The following is a 15,174-nucleotide window of genomic DNA, read 5'->3' on the forward strand; positions in this document are numbered from 1 at the left end:
ATTTTTAACCCCCTTCGCCAGTCCTGGAGCATCAGCCCCTTGGCGCATAGGTGGCAAGGACCCCTTGGGCACACAGCAGGATGGAGGGCGAACACTGGGGAGTTGTGGGCATCCCGCCTTGAAAGGCTAACGGGCCTCTTCTCTCTCCCTCCCCAGGATGAAGTGACGCCCCTACTTCGAGAGAGGAGCCTCTAGGACCCGCTGCGAGGTAAGGCCTGAACCCCCTCCCTGATCCTTGTGTCCTCTCCCCTACCAGTGACCACTTACCTAGTACTGGCGTCCCTCCGGGGTTAGGAGGATTGGGAAGATGGAGACAGGGAATTGGAGGCACGCTGCCCACTTGAACCTGGCAAGAAAAGATGGCCCCGGTAGGAGAATCTCCGATTGGCTCTTGGGCTGGAAATGGGCAGGGGACATGTGGATTGCAGACTTTGGGCATGGAATGCGTTCGAGGTGGTGTGGGGCAAGGAGGCATGTCTGGAGCCAGGGTCTGGCCGCCCTTCGGTGCCATTCCCAGGTCTCCGCTGTGGCAGCCGCTGCTGGCTGTCCCTAGAAGCTCTGCTTGTAGCTCTTGGGGAGCCCTGCGGACTTGAAAGCCTCGGAACTCCAGCCCTGCCTCTCTCTTTGGAGCTGCCGGTCCCTGGTGGCCTCCTCCTCCCTCCATGAGAGGCTGGCAGGGAGGAGGCCTCAGGCCCTGAGCCCAGATCAGGCTGCTGACCCGCCCTTCCCAGGCCCAGGGCTTCCCGGGTCTGGCCGGGCCTTCACAGCCTGTCTCAGTCCCCGGGTGTCTCCAGGAACCTCGGGGGCCACCGGGCCTCGGCCCCAGGCAGCGCGGTGTCAGAGGTGACCGGTGGAACGCCAGTGTTATGTAAATAGCGGGACCTGCCCGGCGGGCGAGCTGGCTGGCTGCAGCCATCCATCATCCCCGCTCGGCGGGGCGGGGGACAGACACGGCACCGTGCGCCTGGCTCCAAACCTGTTTGTTTTCCCTTTGTCTCACGCGTTTCGGGCCTGGCTGTGACCGGCCCCGGGTTTTGTCCCGCTGGCCCCCTCCCCCGGGAGGACGGGGGGAAGGGAGGAGATTCGTGCTGCTCCCACCGCGGCATCCCTTTCGGACTTCAAAGGCTCCCCCAGCATTGTCTGTGCCTGCGGGCAGTGGCCCTGAAAACGTGATCAGAGGCGGCCGGTGTAGGGCAGGCCCGGCCCGCGCCCTGCGCTCTCACTGGGGCCCGTAGATTCCTCCCTTTGCAGCCAGCTCCACCCTGGTTACAGCCCTCCCCGGGCCTCTCTCCTCGCCTTCCTCTCCCCTGGCGTTCCTTCTGGCCAGCCCGGCCCACTGCTGCCCACTCCCGTCCCCTCTTGGCCGCAGGGCAACACCTCTCTTGGGGCATCGAGACTCCTAGAGTGTCGAGAACTCCCAAGTCACTCCCTGCCCCTTCATATCATCCACGAGGATCTGAAGCAAAGCGAAGGGCCTCTTGGCATGCTGGGCGCTGGAGCCAGTTCCTGGACATCTGTTTCCCAGACCAGCGCTTGTTCTTTCCCCTTCTTTTTATCTACTCTCTGCTGGTAATGAGGGCCTGACGTCCACCTGAGGCCTCTGCCCAGCCCTTCCCTTCACGTCTTGGCACGGTCCAGATTGGATACTTCTGTCCCCAGGTGGTGGGACCCCATCTTGGGTCTTGAAAGTCCAGCCCTAGGTGCTTTCCATTCTCTGGAGCAAGGCGTGGCCCACTGCCCTTTTTTGTAAATAAAGTTTTATTGGAACATAGCCACACCCATTCCTTTGCATATTGGTTCTGGCTGCTTTGACTCCAGCTGCAACAGAGAATGTTTGGCACAACAAGCCGAACGTATTTACTCTCTAACCCTTTACAGGACAAGTTTGCTGTCTCCTGACCTCTGCTCTTTTCTTTAAGTGGCAAAATATACATAACATGAAAATTACCATTGTAACCATTTTTAAGTGTATAGTTTCCTAGTGTTCAGTATGCCCGCCGTGTTGACTGTCACGCTGCCCTGTGCCCTTGTCTTCCGTGGGGTTGCCCTGAGGGCCGCGGGCAGTTGTCCAGGAGCCTGTCCCAGGGCTGTGGGCTGCCTGCGGGCCTAGTCTGTTTGGGGCCACCCCCTCTCTGTCTCTCTGTCCTCCTCAGGGCCTCATTCTCTGCTCAGTGCCACCCATCTAGAAGTCCTGGCTTGTCTTCCCTCTGACAGCCACCGTTTCCTCAGAGCTCGGCATCCCTTCCCATGAGCCCTGCGTTAGCCTTTAACCTTCACCGAGCTCTCAGATCAGTTCCCTCTTCCGTAAGGTGAGCAGAATAGCTACTTTGCAGACAAAGTTATTGGGACAAATGAGTTAATGTGGTCAAAGGTGTCTGGCCTGGGGCCTGACAGGTAGGAAGAACTCACATTCCCTCCTCCCCTCCTACCTTTTCACCTCCCAGAGCACCAGCAGTCCCTGGGCAGGTTCCAAGGGGTTCCCCACCCCTGCCCAGGGACTTCTGAGTCTGACTTCTTGGGGGACGTGAGTCTCCTCACTCCAGTGGGCGCAACGGGAGGAAACGTCCCCCACCCCGGGTCGTGGGCTGAGGGGCGTTGGGGTTCTCGTGTCTGTGCCCTGTCCTCCCCATCTGCTGCAGGGCCCTGGGAAATCGCATACCTTCTCTGGGCCCCAGTCTCTCTGTCTGTAAAAGGGCTTCCTGACCACCATGCTCTCTGCTTCAGAGGCTGTTGCAAGTAGGAGCCAGGTGCTTGGGGGAGAGCTGGGAAGGCTGTGTTCGTGGGTGCTGCTGGGGGCGAAGGAGGACAAAGGTAGAGTCTGGGTTTGAACCTGGGCCCGTTCTGGGGGAGGTGGGAACTAGGCCATAGTTCCTACTGAGAAGTCCCTGGAGGTTACATGGTGGGCACTTGCTCTGTACGGGCACAGGGACCAAGCTGCCGTGACACGTTGCCGGTGCCGTGAGCTAACCGGCGGGGAGGGAGGCCAGGGGAAGGGGAGGGAAGGTGGAGCTGGGCAGCAGTCGGAGGTCTGAGGCCAGAGCCGTGTCCACTGGCCGCCCACATCCTGCTGCTGCTGCTGCCGGCTCTCTTACTGCGTCTTTTCACGGGCTCCTGGCCTTGCGCGTGTGTTTTCCCTCCCAGCATCCCACCGGTCTCTCTTCCTGCTTGCCTTCCCGCCACCCATACTGCCACCCCCAGCTCCACGGCTCGCTCTCTCTCTCCCTCTCTCCCTCTCTCCCTCTCTCCCTCTCTCTCCTTTTCATCTACTCCGAAGGCTTTACTTTACTTCCTTGTCACCCTAATTGATTGCATTAACCTTTCAGCGTATTGGATTTCCTCGGCATCGTGCAGAGAGCCCTGCGCAATATGCTTATAATCTGAGCCATAATGGACAGTTTGCAGTCAACAAGCCCCTTCTCCCTTCTCTGCCATCGGCCCCGTGACATCTCTCTTGCCCAGGCCACCATGGCCATTCCCCCCCCCTCGCCCCCCCGCTGGCAGGGGTGGGGCAGTGGGTGAGGCTGGGTGGAAGCAGACACAGCTTGGACCCACTGATGGATCTCCCTGCATCTCCCCTCCTCCCGGCTCTGCCCCCCCCACCCCCCCCGCCCCCGCTCTGCCTCTGCTTCTCCAGGCCTCCCGGCCCAGGTCCTTTGCCAGGCCTCTGGTCTTCGAGAATCCTCTCGGCTCCGCCGTCTGCTTCTGGGACTCTGACTAATGAAGGGCTCACGGGGCCAGCTTGGATTTGGGGAATAAGACAGTCCCCTGGTTCCACCGGATGGTTCTCAGAGCAAACCATCACTCCTTTGCTTGCCTAGGAGGCTTTGGGGAAAGATGATGGTGAGCACTTCAGGAGATGGAGAGACGTGATACAGGCCGCGGGGCAGTAAGTCGGAGAGAAGCTCCGTGAGGCAGGATGGCTTAGCCTCACAGGAGACTCGCATGGGGGAGGCAGGAGAAAATGCGAGCTGGCTGCTCAGGTTAGTAGGAAAGGGCTCCCTCGGGTGCGTTCCAGATGGGCACCTCCTCATCCAGCATCAGGCAAAGGAGCCAGTCCGTGCCAGCTGCCCCGTCCCGGGTGCTCGGCGAGTCCCGGCCCCGTAGGTCCTGGCTGGGGCTGCCAGCCTGCAGACCCAAAGCCCGGTCGGCTGAATCTTTATTCACAACAGGATGGATGTCGGGTTGAATACATTAGTGTCAGGCCGGAGGAGCGGGACGGAAGCTCCCCTTAGCGCTGGTGGTACTTCCTCTCTCCCGCGCTGTTCCCCCCTCCCCGCCCCCACTCTCTGTCCATCATCTTCTCCTTCTGAGCATCCCCTCCTGCCATCCCTCCATCACTCCGAAGGGCAGGCTTTGGCAACAGGGGGGCCGGACTAGGTCCTTCCCACCCTCTCCCAGGGATTTTGGGGGTGGGCAGAGGGCACAGCAGGGAGAAGCCACGCAGCGAATTAAAGTTTGGTGATTGTCAGTGTCAGGAGAAGCTAAATAACCCTGTAACTAGTATGAAGGTGAAGTCACGGCCTGCTGCACATGGAAAATATGAGTGCTCTGGGAGACAGGGAGAGTGAGCGGCAGAGTCTGCCCGCCGTGGTGGGCAGCCTCCTCTCCAGGGACCCAGCCAGAGAGGCGGGAGGAGGGCCATGCCCTCTCCCACCGCTGCCAGGGAACGGCCGCCCAGGACCCCCTCCACGTGTGAGGGGCAGCTCAGCTGCTTAACAACCTGCTGGCCCAGCACTGGGGACCCGGGGAGATGTCCGTAGGCACCCAGCAATATACACTCGTGGACGCCAACCCATCGGCCTGGGGCCATGTCAGTCCTTCCTCGCTCGTCCCTACTAGTGCCAGGCTGTGTGCTCTGCCCTGTACGACAACTCTGTGCAGTAAGTGCTATTGTTCTCCCCCCCCTTTTTGTCCCCACTTTTTTATAACCCACTTTACTGAGCTATAGTTTACACGCAGTGTACAATTCATTGGCTTTTTAGTATATTCCCAACATCGTATGGTCGTCACCACTATCTAATTTTAGAACGTTTTCATCACCCCAGAAAGAAACCCCGTACTCATTAGCAGTCACTCCACCTTCCATCCCCAGCCCTGGGCAATCACAAATTATTCTCTTTGATGCAGAGAAAATGGAGGCTCAGAGAGGGTCAACGACCTGATCAAGGCGGCACAGCCAGTGAGTGATAGAGCCGGGGTTCAAACCCAGGTAGTGGGACTCCAGAGTCAGTGCTCCTCGAAGGACCGCCCGATGTCTTGGCTGCGCCCCCCTCCCCCCAACATGCCCTGCTACACGTTGCTAACAGCCCGGGCTCAGGCGTGTGTGAGCACCATCCAGACACGTAGGCCCAGGCGGCAACACGCGTCTCTCTCCCGAGGTAGACTTGCGAGTCCATACAGAAAAATCTCACACCCCTCGGAAGGACAGCCAACGTCCCCTCCTCTTGAACCTTCTCTTCCAAAGCCCAGCTCCTGGAAGGGAGGGTTGGCTGGCACAGGAACCAGCAGCAACAGGGGAGCTAAAGTGGCCAGCGAGACCTGGGTGGTTTGAGAGTTTTAAAAGGAGAAATCCCCGTATCGCCTGTAGCCGATCACTGTAACTAAAATCCAATGCCAACACAACATTCCAGAACAGGTCCCGCCCGGGTTGGGGCCACCGGTTGGGGCCACCGGCTAGGCCTTGCCGTGCCCACAGGAGGACTCAAGGAACTCAGCTCCCACATCACACTTACTCTCTTTCCTTCTGACTCTCACTCTGCCCTTTGCTTCTTCTGTCCTTCCCCCACCCCACCCCCCCGCCGCCTCTTTCTTCCTTACACTCCTGCTTTCACTCCCCAAAACTTCAAACAAACAAACAGACAGACGAACGTTTGTGGCCATCCTCTTGACTCGAAGATTTGGGAATTAGCGTGAAACTCTTGCTGCCTCTGATAAGGGATGAGTACAGGGAGAGACAAAAGGAAAGGTAGGCCAGAGAAGGAGTCTGTTGGATTTGGTTTGGGGTTTTTTCCTCCTTCTTCTCGCTCCCTCCAAAGCGGAGGATCCGGCCGGGCCAGTTTGGATATTTATTAAGAAAAAGCCAAAGATAATTAACTTTTTTGTTTTTGTTTTGTTTGCGGGTGCCTCCCCTGCTGGCACTGCTGACTGCCTGGCAAATTAAACCTGCTCCCTGCCCCGGCGGCGGCTCTGCTGTCGGCTGTCCCGACACCGCCGGGGCCCATCAGCTGCCCACCCGGCCACCCACCTTGGGTTTCAGACCTAGGGTCGCTTTATGCCACCACCGATGCCACGTCCCCAGGCTCTTGTGACTTCTAGAGCAGCCTTTAGAGCTGGGTAAGTGGCCTGCGGGGAGACAGAGAGGAGGGCTACTGTTGGGGTTGTGGCCAGCATTTCCCTCGGAGGAGAAGGGGTGAAAGAGTAAGGGCTGCCAGGGGGGCCAAGGCACACCCTCCGGCCAGTTCAGGGTTGTCAGCTTTCCAGAAGAGGGTGAGGAGAACAGAGAATGAGCTGCGAGGGCAGGAGAGGCCAGATTTGGGCCGTGCCCACCACCAGCCTTCTCCTGGGTGGCCGCTACACTGCGAGGACCCGCGGCCCCTGGGAACGCTCTGGAGGAGACTTGGGGCCACAGCACCATCCCCTGGTATCTGTCCGCCCTCAACACTGCTCCCCGTCCCCCTCCCACCTCTGGTGCAGCCTAGGCCACGCGGGGGCCCTGCGGAGTGGTCGGGGAGCTAGCACTGCCTCGGATCTGCTGCCTTAGAACCACACAGAGCCCTGAGGCCGAGCTCCGACCTGAGCCCGAGCCCTGTCCTGTCCGTGGGCCAAGTGACAGACCTCTCGATGGGCAGACAGAGTTGGGAGCCAGGACGGCCAGTGAGGAAGGCAGGTCCTCTTGAGGGGCCAGCCAACCCCAAGCTTGGAGTTGGAGGTGTGGTTTGCCCCTCTGCTAAATTAATATGCCTCAGCCCCTCCCCTGGCAGAGACCGCTCCTCTGTCCCCCCGGCTTCATCCACAGCTGGGCAAGGAGGTAGCGATGTGAGGTCCTTCCAGGAGGGGAACCTGCTTGGGAGCTGGGCACAGAAAGGAGGGCATTTTTTTCAAGGATTTTGCTGGCCCTTTTTTTTTTTTTCTCTGAAATATAAGGATGTGCAATTTTTTTGGTTTCAATTTAGCATTGGAGAATTTTATAATTTAGTAATTAAAATCTCTGATAGGCTTTAGAAATTGCGGCTAATTGAATTTAATGGGAAGATGATTTTCAATTTTATTTGATTACCGGGACCCCTGGCATCGGTATTTATGGGAAAAAAATGGGAAATGTGCTGTGTGGGCTAAGATGGCATAATTGAATTAGGGATAATCGGATTTCTCCGTCATGAATTTCACTATAATTTTCCTATAATTTTCCATTAGATATCTAGTTTACAAATATTCACAAAGAAATGAAGCTCTTTCGGAATGGAGATTGCTGGCTAACAGGATTACGGGGCCGGGCGTGTGGTTGTGCCAGCCTCTACACCGCCATAATGCGATCCCTGTATCTGCCTTCTACTTAGCTTAAGCCTGGCCTCAGCCGTGCGCTCCCCCACCCACCCCACTGCTCCTCTCTGTCCCTGTCTGCCCCCTGCCCCGACACCCGCCCGTCCACGGCCCGCGACTCCTTGTGCCCTGGCAGACGGTCCCGTCCCCACGCCCCGGCGCTTCCTGTCCGCACGGTGCGCGCTCGACGTTCACCCGGACAGCCCTCCCTCCGTCAGCCTGAGGAGCACACTCACACGCAAACACACGGACTCCCTCGCAGGTGCGAACATGCTTATTCACATGCACACACACTCCTTTGGCCAAGGCTTCTGTGCCCTGGCCCAGTCGCCTCAGAGGGAACCAGTTTATTGGGATCCTGGGGTGGGGTGCAGGAACAAAAGGAGCTTTGTTCAAGTTTATGTGAAAGTTACAAATTCAGAATGAGAGCAGATAAAGCCTGAGATATCTGGTGTGTAAACAGGCTGGTGAGTGAGAAGGCCCCGGGCTCGGGAGGGGGAGAGAATGAGTGGGCCCTCTGGGGGTGTGAGCAGACCGGGAGCCAACCATGGAAGCCGGCCTGGGGAGCGCCGCCGGGTTCCCCAGGACTCGTGAGAGGGGCCTGGTGGGTGGGCTCGCTGTGCACAGCTCCCCATTCGCTCTGGGGGTGGGGCGTACAAGGACGAGCCAGCGTCTCTGGGCCCAGGGCCTCAAGACTGGGAGGGACGGTGGCATTGGGCTTTCCGTCCCCCGAATCCCAGGCACAAACGTCCTCCCTGTGGCCTGGCCTCAGGGTCTAAGAGGTGTCGCCACATCGGGGTCCTCAAGGCAACAACGGGCCACAGCCTCAGAGATGCCAGAGATGTGGGCCTCTCCCCTTCGTACGAGCACACACCCAAAGAGAAAGAAAGAGAACTCTGGGGACCCCTCCATTGTGCAGCCTCTGACTCACACCTTGTGCATGATCTTGATGCCTCAGCCTTCTTTCTCCTCAGGCCTTCTCGAATCGTAACATGCCAAGATGGCCTCATTCTCTGTGCCTCCCTGGCCTCTTCTCCACTCTTGGACAAGGCCTCTTAAGCCTGCAATGGCTGATCGCGGCCATCGCCTTGGCAGCCCACGCATCCCCCCACCACTTTGCTTGATGGGTCCCTCTAGCTGGCCCTGTGTGTTCTGTGTCCTTCCAGCTCTCCAGCCTTTGTCAGAGGCCCCAAAGTCACCGTGCAGCCAGTCCAGTTGGCCTTGTCTGGGGAACTGAAAGGCATGCCCTCCCATGCCCTGACCACCATCGGCAGAAGCCACAAGGACATTCAGAGACAGCCAGTGGGCCGTGTGGGTCACATACGCAGGGGACTCCTGATAACGCACATCATCCAATAAACCCTGAACTCGTACTCTTACGTCTTCAGGCTTCCTTCCACACCCTGGTTGCCCAGGTGGAGAAGCAGGCACTCAGGATTGGGGCTTGGGATTAACTGCCTGTTGTGACAACCCAAAGCTGTAGGCCTTACTTTGGAGAGCCACAGGTGAGAGCACCCAGAGGCACGTGGAGACTCCAGAGTAGTTCTGGACGCAGAGGTCCCCTCTCCAAGATCCCACGTGGGGAACAGAGCCCAGGGTCTTCTGTGCATGATTGCCCTGTACCAGCACATGTCCTAGCCTCCAGGTAGCACGTGGCTTGGCCTCTGCTCCTGTATTCAGGGCGTTGGGGTCACGGGATGCTCAGTAAAGCTTCTGGGCCTCTCCAGCTACTCTTCCTCCAAAGGGACAGGGCAGGCCTGAAGGGTGGAGGGTTGTGTGTGACAACCAGCAAAGGGGGTTGCCAAGAGTCAGCAGGGGAGGGCGGTCAAATAGGGGAGAGATGCAAACCTCCTCCTTGTGAGGCCATTTGGAGCTAAAAAGAAGACGAAGAAGAACAATAAGGGGAAAGTGGGAGAAAGAGTAGATTGGTTTTTTTCTCTGACTTCTTTGCCCCAAGGTTTCCCTGGGCACCTCCCTTGGCAAAGTAGAAATACTGCAGAAATAGGCCAGTGCCATTTTGCTGAATGCTGCCCAAAAACCAGAGAAAACCCAGGGTCTGTTCCGTTCCCCTCACTGAAGGCAGTGTGGCCTTCCCTGAAGCAGGAGGAGAGGAAGGCAGCAGAATGGTTACACAAGGACCAGAGGGAGAGCTAGAGACAGATCCAGGTACTGTACCAGCTAAGCTGCCCACGTTCCTGTTCCAGCTCGCCTGGCTGTCTCCTTCCTTGAACACCCACCCCCCCCAAATCCAATGGGTAACTTGGATCACTAAAATTTAAGGAATTCCACATACCTGTCTGCAGCAGGGACGTCTGGGGGACAGGAGACCCACAAAAGTGCTTTCTGGGGGGGCGGGGGGGAGTGCCTTCCAGGGACAAGGAGAGCACAAGGAGTCCTGGTCCAGAGAGGAACTGGCAGGCAGGAAATGCCGCGGCTGTGGGGCAGGTGGCTTGACCCTCGCTCCTTGGTTCAGGAATACCTCTGCCCTCTGTGCCCGGATCCTTACCGGGGCATGGCGGAGGAAACAGGGTGGGAGGGAAGCCCACGTGATGGCATGGATCTGTGTTGGGGTGCTCCGAGTAAAGGCTGCCCAGGGGGGTGAGGGAAAAAAGAGGTGCTGGACTCCCCTCAAGGCCCGAGGGGCTGGGGGCTGAACTTTGGAGGAGGAGAAAGGCCGGGAGAGCAGAGATGTGTAGGCGGCCAGGGTTGGCCTGGGTCGGGAGGGCACCAGGGCCCAGTCAGGGCAAAACCAAGAGGAAGTGGCTGAAGCCTAGGGTCCTGGCTCTCCTGGAGCCTGCAGCGGCGGCTGGCTTGCAGAGCAGCGCGAGCGGACTCACGTGTCCCGGGCCACCACCGCCCCCCCCCCCAGGCCGACCGCTCGGCAGTCTTTCCTCCTTGGAAGTAAAAAGCTCCGCCACCCCCCCCACCCCCCCCACCATGAGAGTCGGGTTTGAGGGGACGTGGACGCTTTGCTCCCCCGGCACCCGCAGCACTCTGGGCGCCAGCCGGCCGCGCGAGGGGGAGCATGAGGGCGCGGCCCGGCGGGCGCGACCCCGTGGCGCTCACACCTGCGCCCGCCGGGGCGGAAAAGTTTGCGCGGCCGCGCGCGCCGTGAGCCCTCGGCCGGCGGACGCCGTCGAGCGGCGCCCGCGGGGCTCCGGGCGCAGAAGGGAGCGTGCGAGCGCGCGCCCGCCGGCGTCCGGCCAGAGTTGCTCGGGGACGCGAGCGTCGCCAGCCTCGCCCCTCCCGCCCCTGTCCGCGCGCCGAGTCCCCGCCTCCCTCTTCCCGAAGTCTAAGGTTTGGGGACTCGCAGAGCCAATGAGGCCGGCCGCCAGAGCGGGTGCGCTGGGGCCGCGCGCGCGCGCGCGCGTGGGGAGAGGCGGGGGCGCGCGTGCGGGATTGGGGCGGGCGCGTGCGTGCGGCGCGGCGCGGAGGGCGAGCGCGCGCCCATTCACTCCGGCACCGCGGCGGGCGGGCGGGCGCGCGCGGGCGGGCAGAGCTCTGCTCTTTCACCTGCCGGGGCGGCGCGGCCCGGCCCGGAGGAGGCGGCGCCGCGGCCGCCCTGCCAATCACCTCGGCGCCTGGCAGCGCCCCCGGCCGCTCCCGCCCGCCCGCTCCCTCCTGCCAAACTGTTACCCTGAGTGTTACCGTCAGGAGCAATGACATCAGGGCTTTAAAACAACTTGTTATTCGGGGAGTAATCAGTTGCAATTAGGCATTAATTAAGTATTATGAAAGTTGATTATTTAAGTGAATTCGGCTTTCGACTCTCCGACTATGGTGAGTACGGGAGTGGGGCGGGGGGAGGGCAGGGGGCGCCGCCGCGGGGCTCGACCCCGGCGCGGGCGGGGGGCGCGGGCGCGGGCGCGGGCGGGGCCGAGCGCGGGCGGGATCGCCCCTCGGCCTCGAGGGCCGCCCGGGCCCCCCGACCCGGGCCGCGTCTATAAATAGTTTCTCTTTTAGTTTAATAAACTCGAGAGCAGAGCGGAGCCGCTCCGAGTGTGCAATGCCGGAGCGTGAGAGCGAGCGGGGAGGGAGGGAGAAACTTTCGCTCTCCCTCCCGGGCCCCCCTGTCAGTGCTCGCCGGGTCCCCGGGACTGGTCCGGCCCTCGCTGGGGGGTGCGGCGAGCGGAGGGGGGCGGGAGGGGGGCGGCGGGGGGCACCGCGAGAGACTAAACAGATGTTTTTTCTTTCCTCTTGTGTTTTTGGCGTTCCTCGAAGAGTTTGGGACCAAGGAGAGGAGAATGGATCTCGGTACAGGTACCGGCGGTGGGAACCAGGGGAGGCTCTTTCGCTTTTCTTTCGGTTCTTTTACGGAAGTTATTATTTTTAGCCCAATGAGGTAGCAGCTGAGCAGGGGGTGGGGGCCGGCCTGGAGAGGGTCCGGCGCCCGCTGCGCTTCTCGCCCTGGTTTCTGGATTGCGAGGCTTCTGATGATATTATTGTTATTATTTGTTACTTGCTTAGTGACTGTGACTAATTTGATGCTTGTCATTATGAAAGAACCGAGGGGAGAGGGAGCTGGGGGGCACCCAGAGAGAGGATTTAGGGGTTTTCTGTGGGGGTTTTTGTTCTCCGTGTTTTTTGAGTGGCTCCGTGGTGTGTGTGTGTGTGTGTGTGTGTGTGTGTGTGTGTGTGTGTGTGTGTTGTGGGTGTTTCTTTTTCACTGCAAAGATCTCTGTGTGTCAGGCTGTGGGGTGTGTGTTTTTATTTTTTCAGTGGGGGGGGGGTGGTTTAGTTTTTGAAAGCAGCGTCCTGTTGGGAAAGGTGGTTAGTCTGGTTTCGGGGCGACTGTCTCAAGGTAAAGGAATTTAATTTATTTGGGACAAGGCTGTGTCGGATGATCAAGCTGCTTATTATGGCTAATGAGTATTTTTCACCTGAGAATCCGTGGGATGCGGCGGCTGTTATCAGTTCAAAGTGAGGGGCCCAGGACGCTCTCTCATCCCCCCTTTTCGCTCCCCTCCCCCAGGGGGACACCAGACAAACTACTAAATTTGGATTCTGGGTTTTAGAGGGCCTAGTATGGCGCCTTAGGCTCGGGTTCCCGATAGCATGATGCTGGCCTGGGGCAGTTTATCCTGATATTTTGGAGCTTTTATCGGTTTTAATCTAAGTTTTTCAATATTTTGCTTCTCTTTTCATCTGGGGTTCCAACCCGAGCCCAGAGTGAGGTTTACCATAAGCTCCTCAGGCTTTCAGTTAGCCAGGTCTGTTGAAACCACATTGTGACCAGGACCCTCAGATCCCAGCCTGACAAAAGCCACTGTCTTCTTTCTAAATGTTTTTGAAAGAACTCAATAGTAAACAGGTTGAAAATTCGTTGAGGCTGATCTCTGAACCCTTGTGTTTGATTTATAGAAGAATAGGGGGCTGTTAGGCTTGTTATTTGTAATGGGCCCAAGTTCATGGCATTGCCCCTTGGGACCCATGAGCTGACATTTGACCTCCTGAGGTCAAAGGGGAGTGGGCAGAGAGGGCAGGAGGCAGCAGGGGGGTGGGCAGGGCCAGTGACATGGTGACCGACTTCGGGGAAGTGGGTGTGTGTTTGTGGGGAGAGGGTGGCTCAGAGCTTGTGATTGCATCCAGCCAGGTGTGATCTCTGGTAATCAGATGTGGAGGTCCTTGGGACCTCCGGTGCCCAGGAAGGGGGTGACACCCCCTGCTGGGCAAAGTGGTGAAGGTGTCGAAGGCCACTTCTGTCCCCCTGCCCCTCCCTGGCCTCCACCCCCACCTTAATCAGTGCCTCCTTCTCCCAGGCCCCACCCCCTTTCTTCAGAAAGAGGGCCCCCACCCAACCCAGCCCAGAAGCAGACCTTAACAGATGGGCCTCGGTTGGCACCACCCCCTACCTGGGGCATAGGAGCCTCTGCTTGTGGGCGGGCACAGTGGACCCAGGCATTACTCAGCTGGAAGGCGGGCCTTCCTCGTCTTCCTCCTGCTAACCTGGGTGCCAACTGGAGCTGGCGTCCATCCTCCTGCCCTACACCGACCAGTCCCTTCCAGTCTGCTAGGGGCACAGGGCTCCAAAGTGCCTCTGGAGGGTGTCCCCGACTGGAGAGAGAGCCTCCTGGGCCTGTGGGTGGCAGAACCTCTTGTAGCACCTCTCCTGGGCTTTAGGGAGACTCTCTTCTCCCCGCATTCCAGGGACAGCCTCTGGAAACTTGTCCTAGAAGCTAGAAGAGCCACTTAGGTGGACTGGTCCCTCCTGCAGCTGGAGCGAGGCTCTTCGAGCGGGACCCGGGCCTGCCCTCTAGCCACTCAGTGAGGGGAGGTCAGGGTGTCAGAGTTCTGACTGTTTCCTGGAGGAGCAATCTGGTGATACCCCTCCGCCTTTTCTTTGAACTTGGAAGTTTCACTTAATTTCAGAACTTCAGAAGAAAAGCGCTTTTTCCCCTGTTCACAAAAAAAGGGAAGCAGGTGGGAACTCTGAGATCCCCTCTGAGACCATCTCTGGGCTGGCTCCGTGCTGGTCTTCCATCGACATCTGGAATGTTCTCCTGGACACAGCCGTAGCCAGAGGCCTTGTCGCTGGCCAGGGCTCATTGCTGGTGCTGTGAGGGGCTCCTTCTTGGGGAGAGTGGAGGGCGGACCACGGACAGCTTCCACCAAGGGCTTCTCTGGCACAGTACAAGGCACAGGCCCCAAAGAGTCGCTGGCACCAGGGATCCTATAAGCATTGGGTCATGGGTTAGCATCATCTCCAGCCTGGGACAGGTCCAGGTCCTGAAGCACTCTGGCCATAAGTCATTCAGTGATGGGAGAGCCAAGGCTTCTCAGGAGGGGACAGCAGGACCTCAAGATCCTCGGGGACCATGTGGACCCCTATTCCCCCACCATAGTTCAGCCAAGGGCTGGATCAATCTGGACGTCTTTAGCAATAAAAAATGCCGATGTCGTCCTAATTCACCAGGCCCCGAGATGACAGCAAATTTACATTTTTTAATTAAACTAGCAGCCAGTTTTTATGAGAGGGGGTTGGGTTATGCAAATCAAATGGTTGTGTACGGAAGATTAGGAGAGTTTGGGAATAAATTCCACAAATGCTAATAAAAAAAAAAGGAAAGGGAAAGAGAGGAGGGAGGGAGGAGAGAGAGGAAGAGAGGAGGACATAGTTCCATTAGGCCCTTTTAGAGTGATTTCCCTGGGGGAGGGAGCCGGGCAGGGGAGGGGCGGAGGAGGGAGCTTTCAGACACAGGTAAATCCATCCTGCAGTTGGGAAACTCCCCAGGATTAGGCCCCACTAGGCCGATTGCTAGGCCCCAACAAGACTGGAGGCAGAGGCGAAATGGCTGTGAAGCAGCAGCCGAGCTTTGAGAAGGACCTTGCCCTTGTCCCCCCCCCCCCCCCCCCCCCCCGGATCTGGTTGTCACTGCCCCACTTTCCTCAGGGGGAGCATGAGAAGAAGAGGAGGGGCCGTCCAGGGCTAGAGCTGTCCGTCAAGATCCAGGCTGGGCTCTCCCAGGTGGAGGGCCAGATAGGCAAGAGAGCGAGTTCAAGGGGATGGCCACGGACTGCACAGAGGGCCGGAGAGGGCTGGCACTGTCCACTTGGCACCGTGGCTGCAGCCATGTTGTCGCCGTGAGTCAGTGGGAGGAATCGGGGTTGCTCGCTGAGCCAGACCTGCTTCTTTTT

The 15,174-nt window shown here is 58.8% G+C and overlaps 1 protein-coding gene across 4 annotated transcripts in view; it reads left to right on the top strand.

The window, feature by feature from the left end:
* Positions 1 to 15,174, top strand: part of CASZ1 (castor zinc finger 1) — a 148,237-nt gene that overhangs the window by 82,086 nt on the left and 50,977 nt on the right. The window contains exons 3-4 of one of the 4 annotated variants that reach the window (XM_019461360.2): positions 157 to 208; positions 11,761 to 11,799. In XM_019461360.2, coding sequence (XP_019316905.2) covers positions 11,784 to 11,799 — 16 coding nt within the window. In that variant the 5' untranslated portion in view covers positions 157 to 208; positions 11,761 to 11,783. Of the gene's footprint in view, positions 1 to 156; positions 209 to 3,704; positions 6,334 to 11,144; positions 11,320 to 11,760; positions 11,800 to 15,174 lie in introns of those variants that run through there. The other 3 variants (XM_053898980.1, XM_053898979.1, XM_053898981.1) reach the window with 3 other exon arrangements.

Source organism: Panthera pardus, unplaced genomic scaffold (assembly GCF_024362965.1).
Source record: "Panthera pardus isolate Hobbes unplaced genomic scaffold, ASM2436296v1 HiC_scaffold_11, whole genome shotgun sequence".
NCBI classification, from domain to species: Eukaryota; Metazoa; Chordata; class Mammalia; order Carnivora; family Felidae; genus Panthera; species Panthera pardus.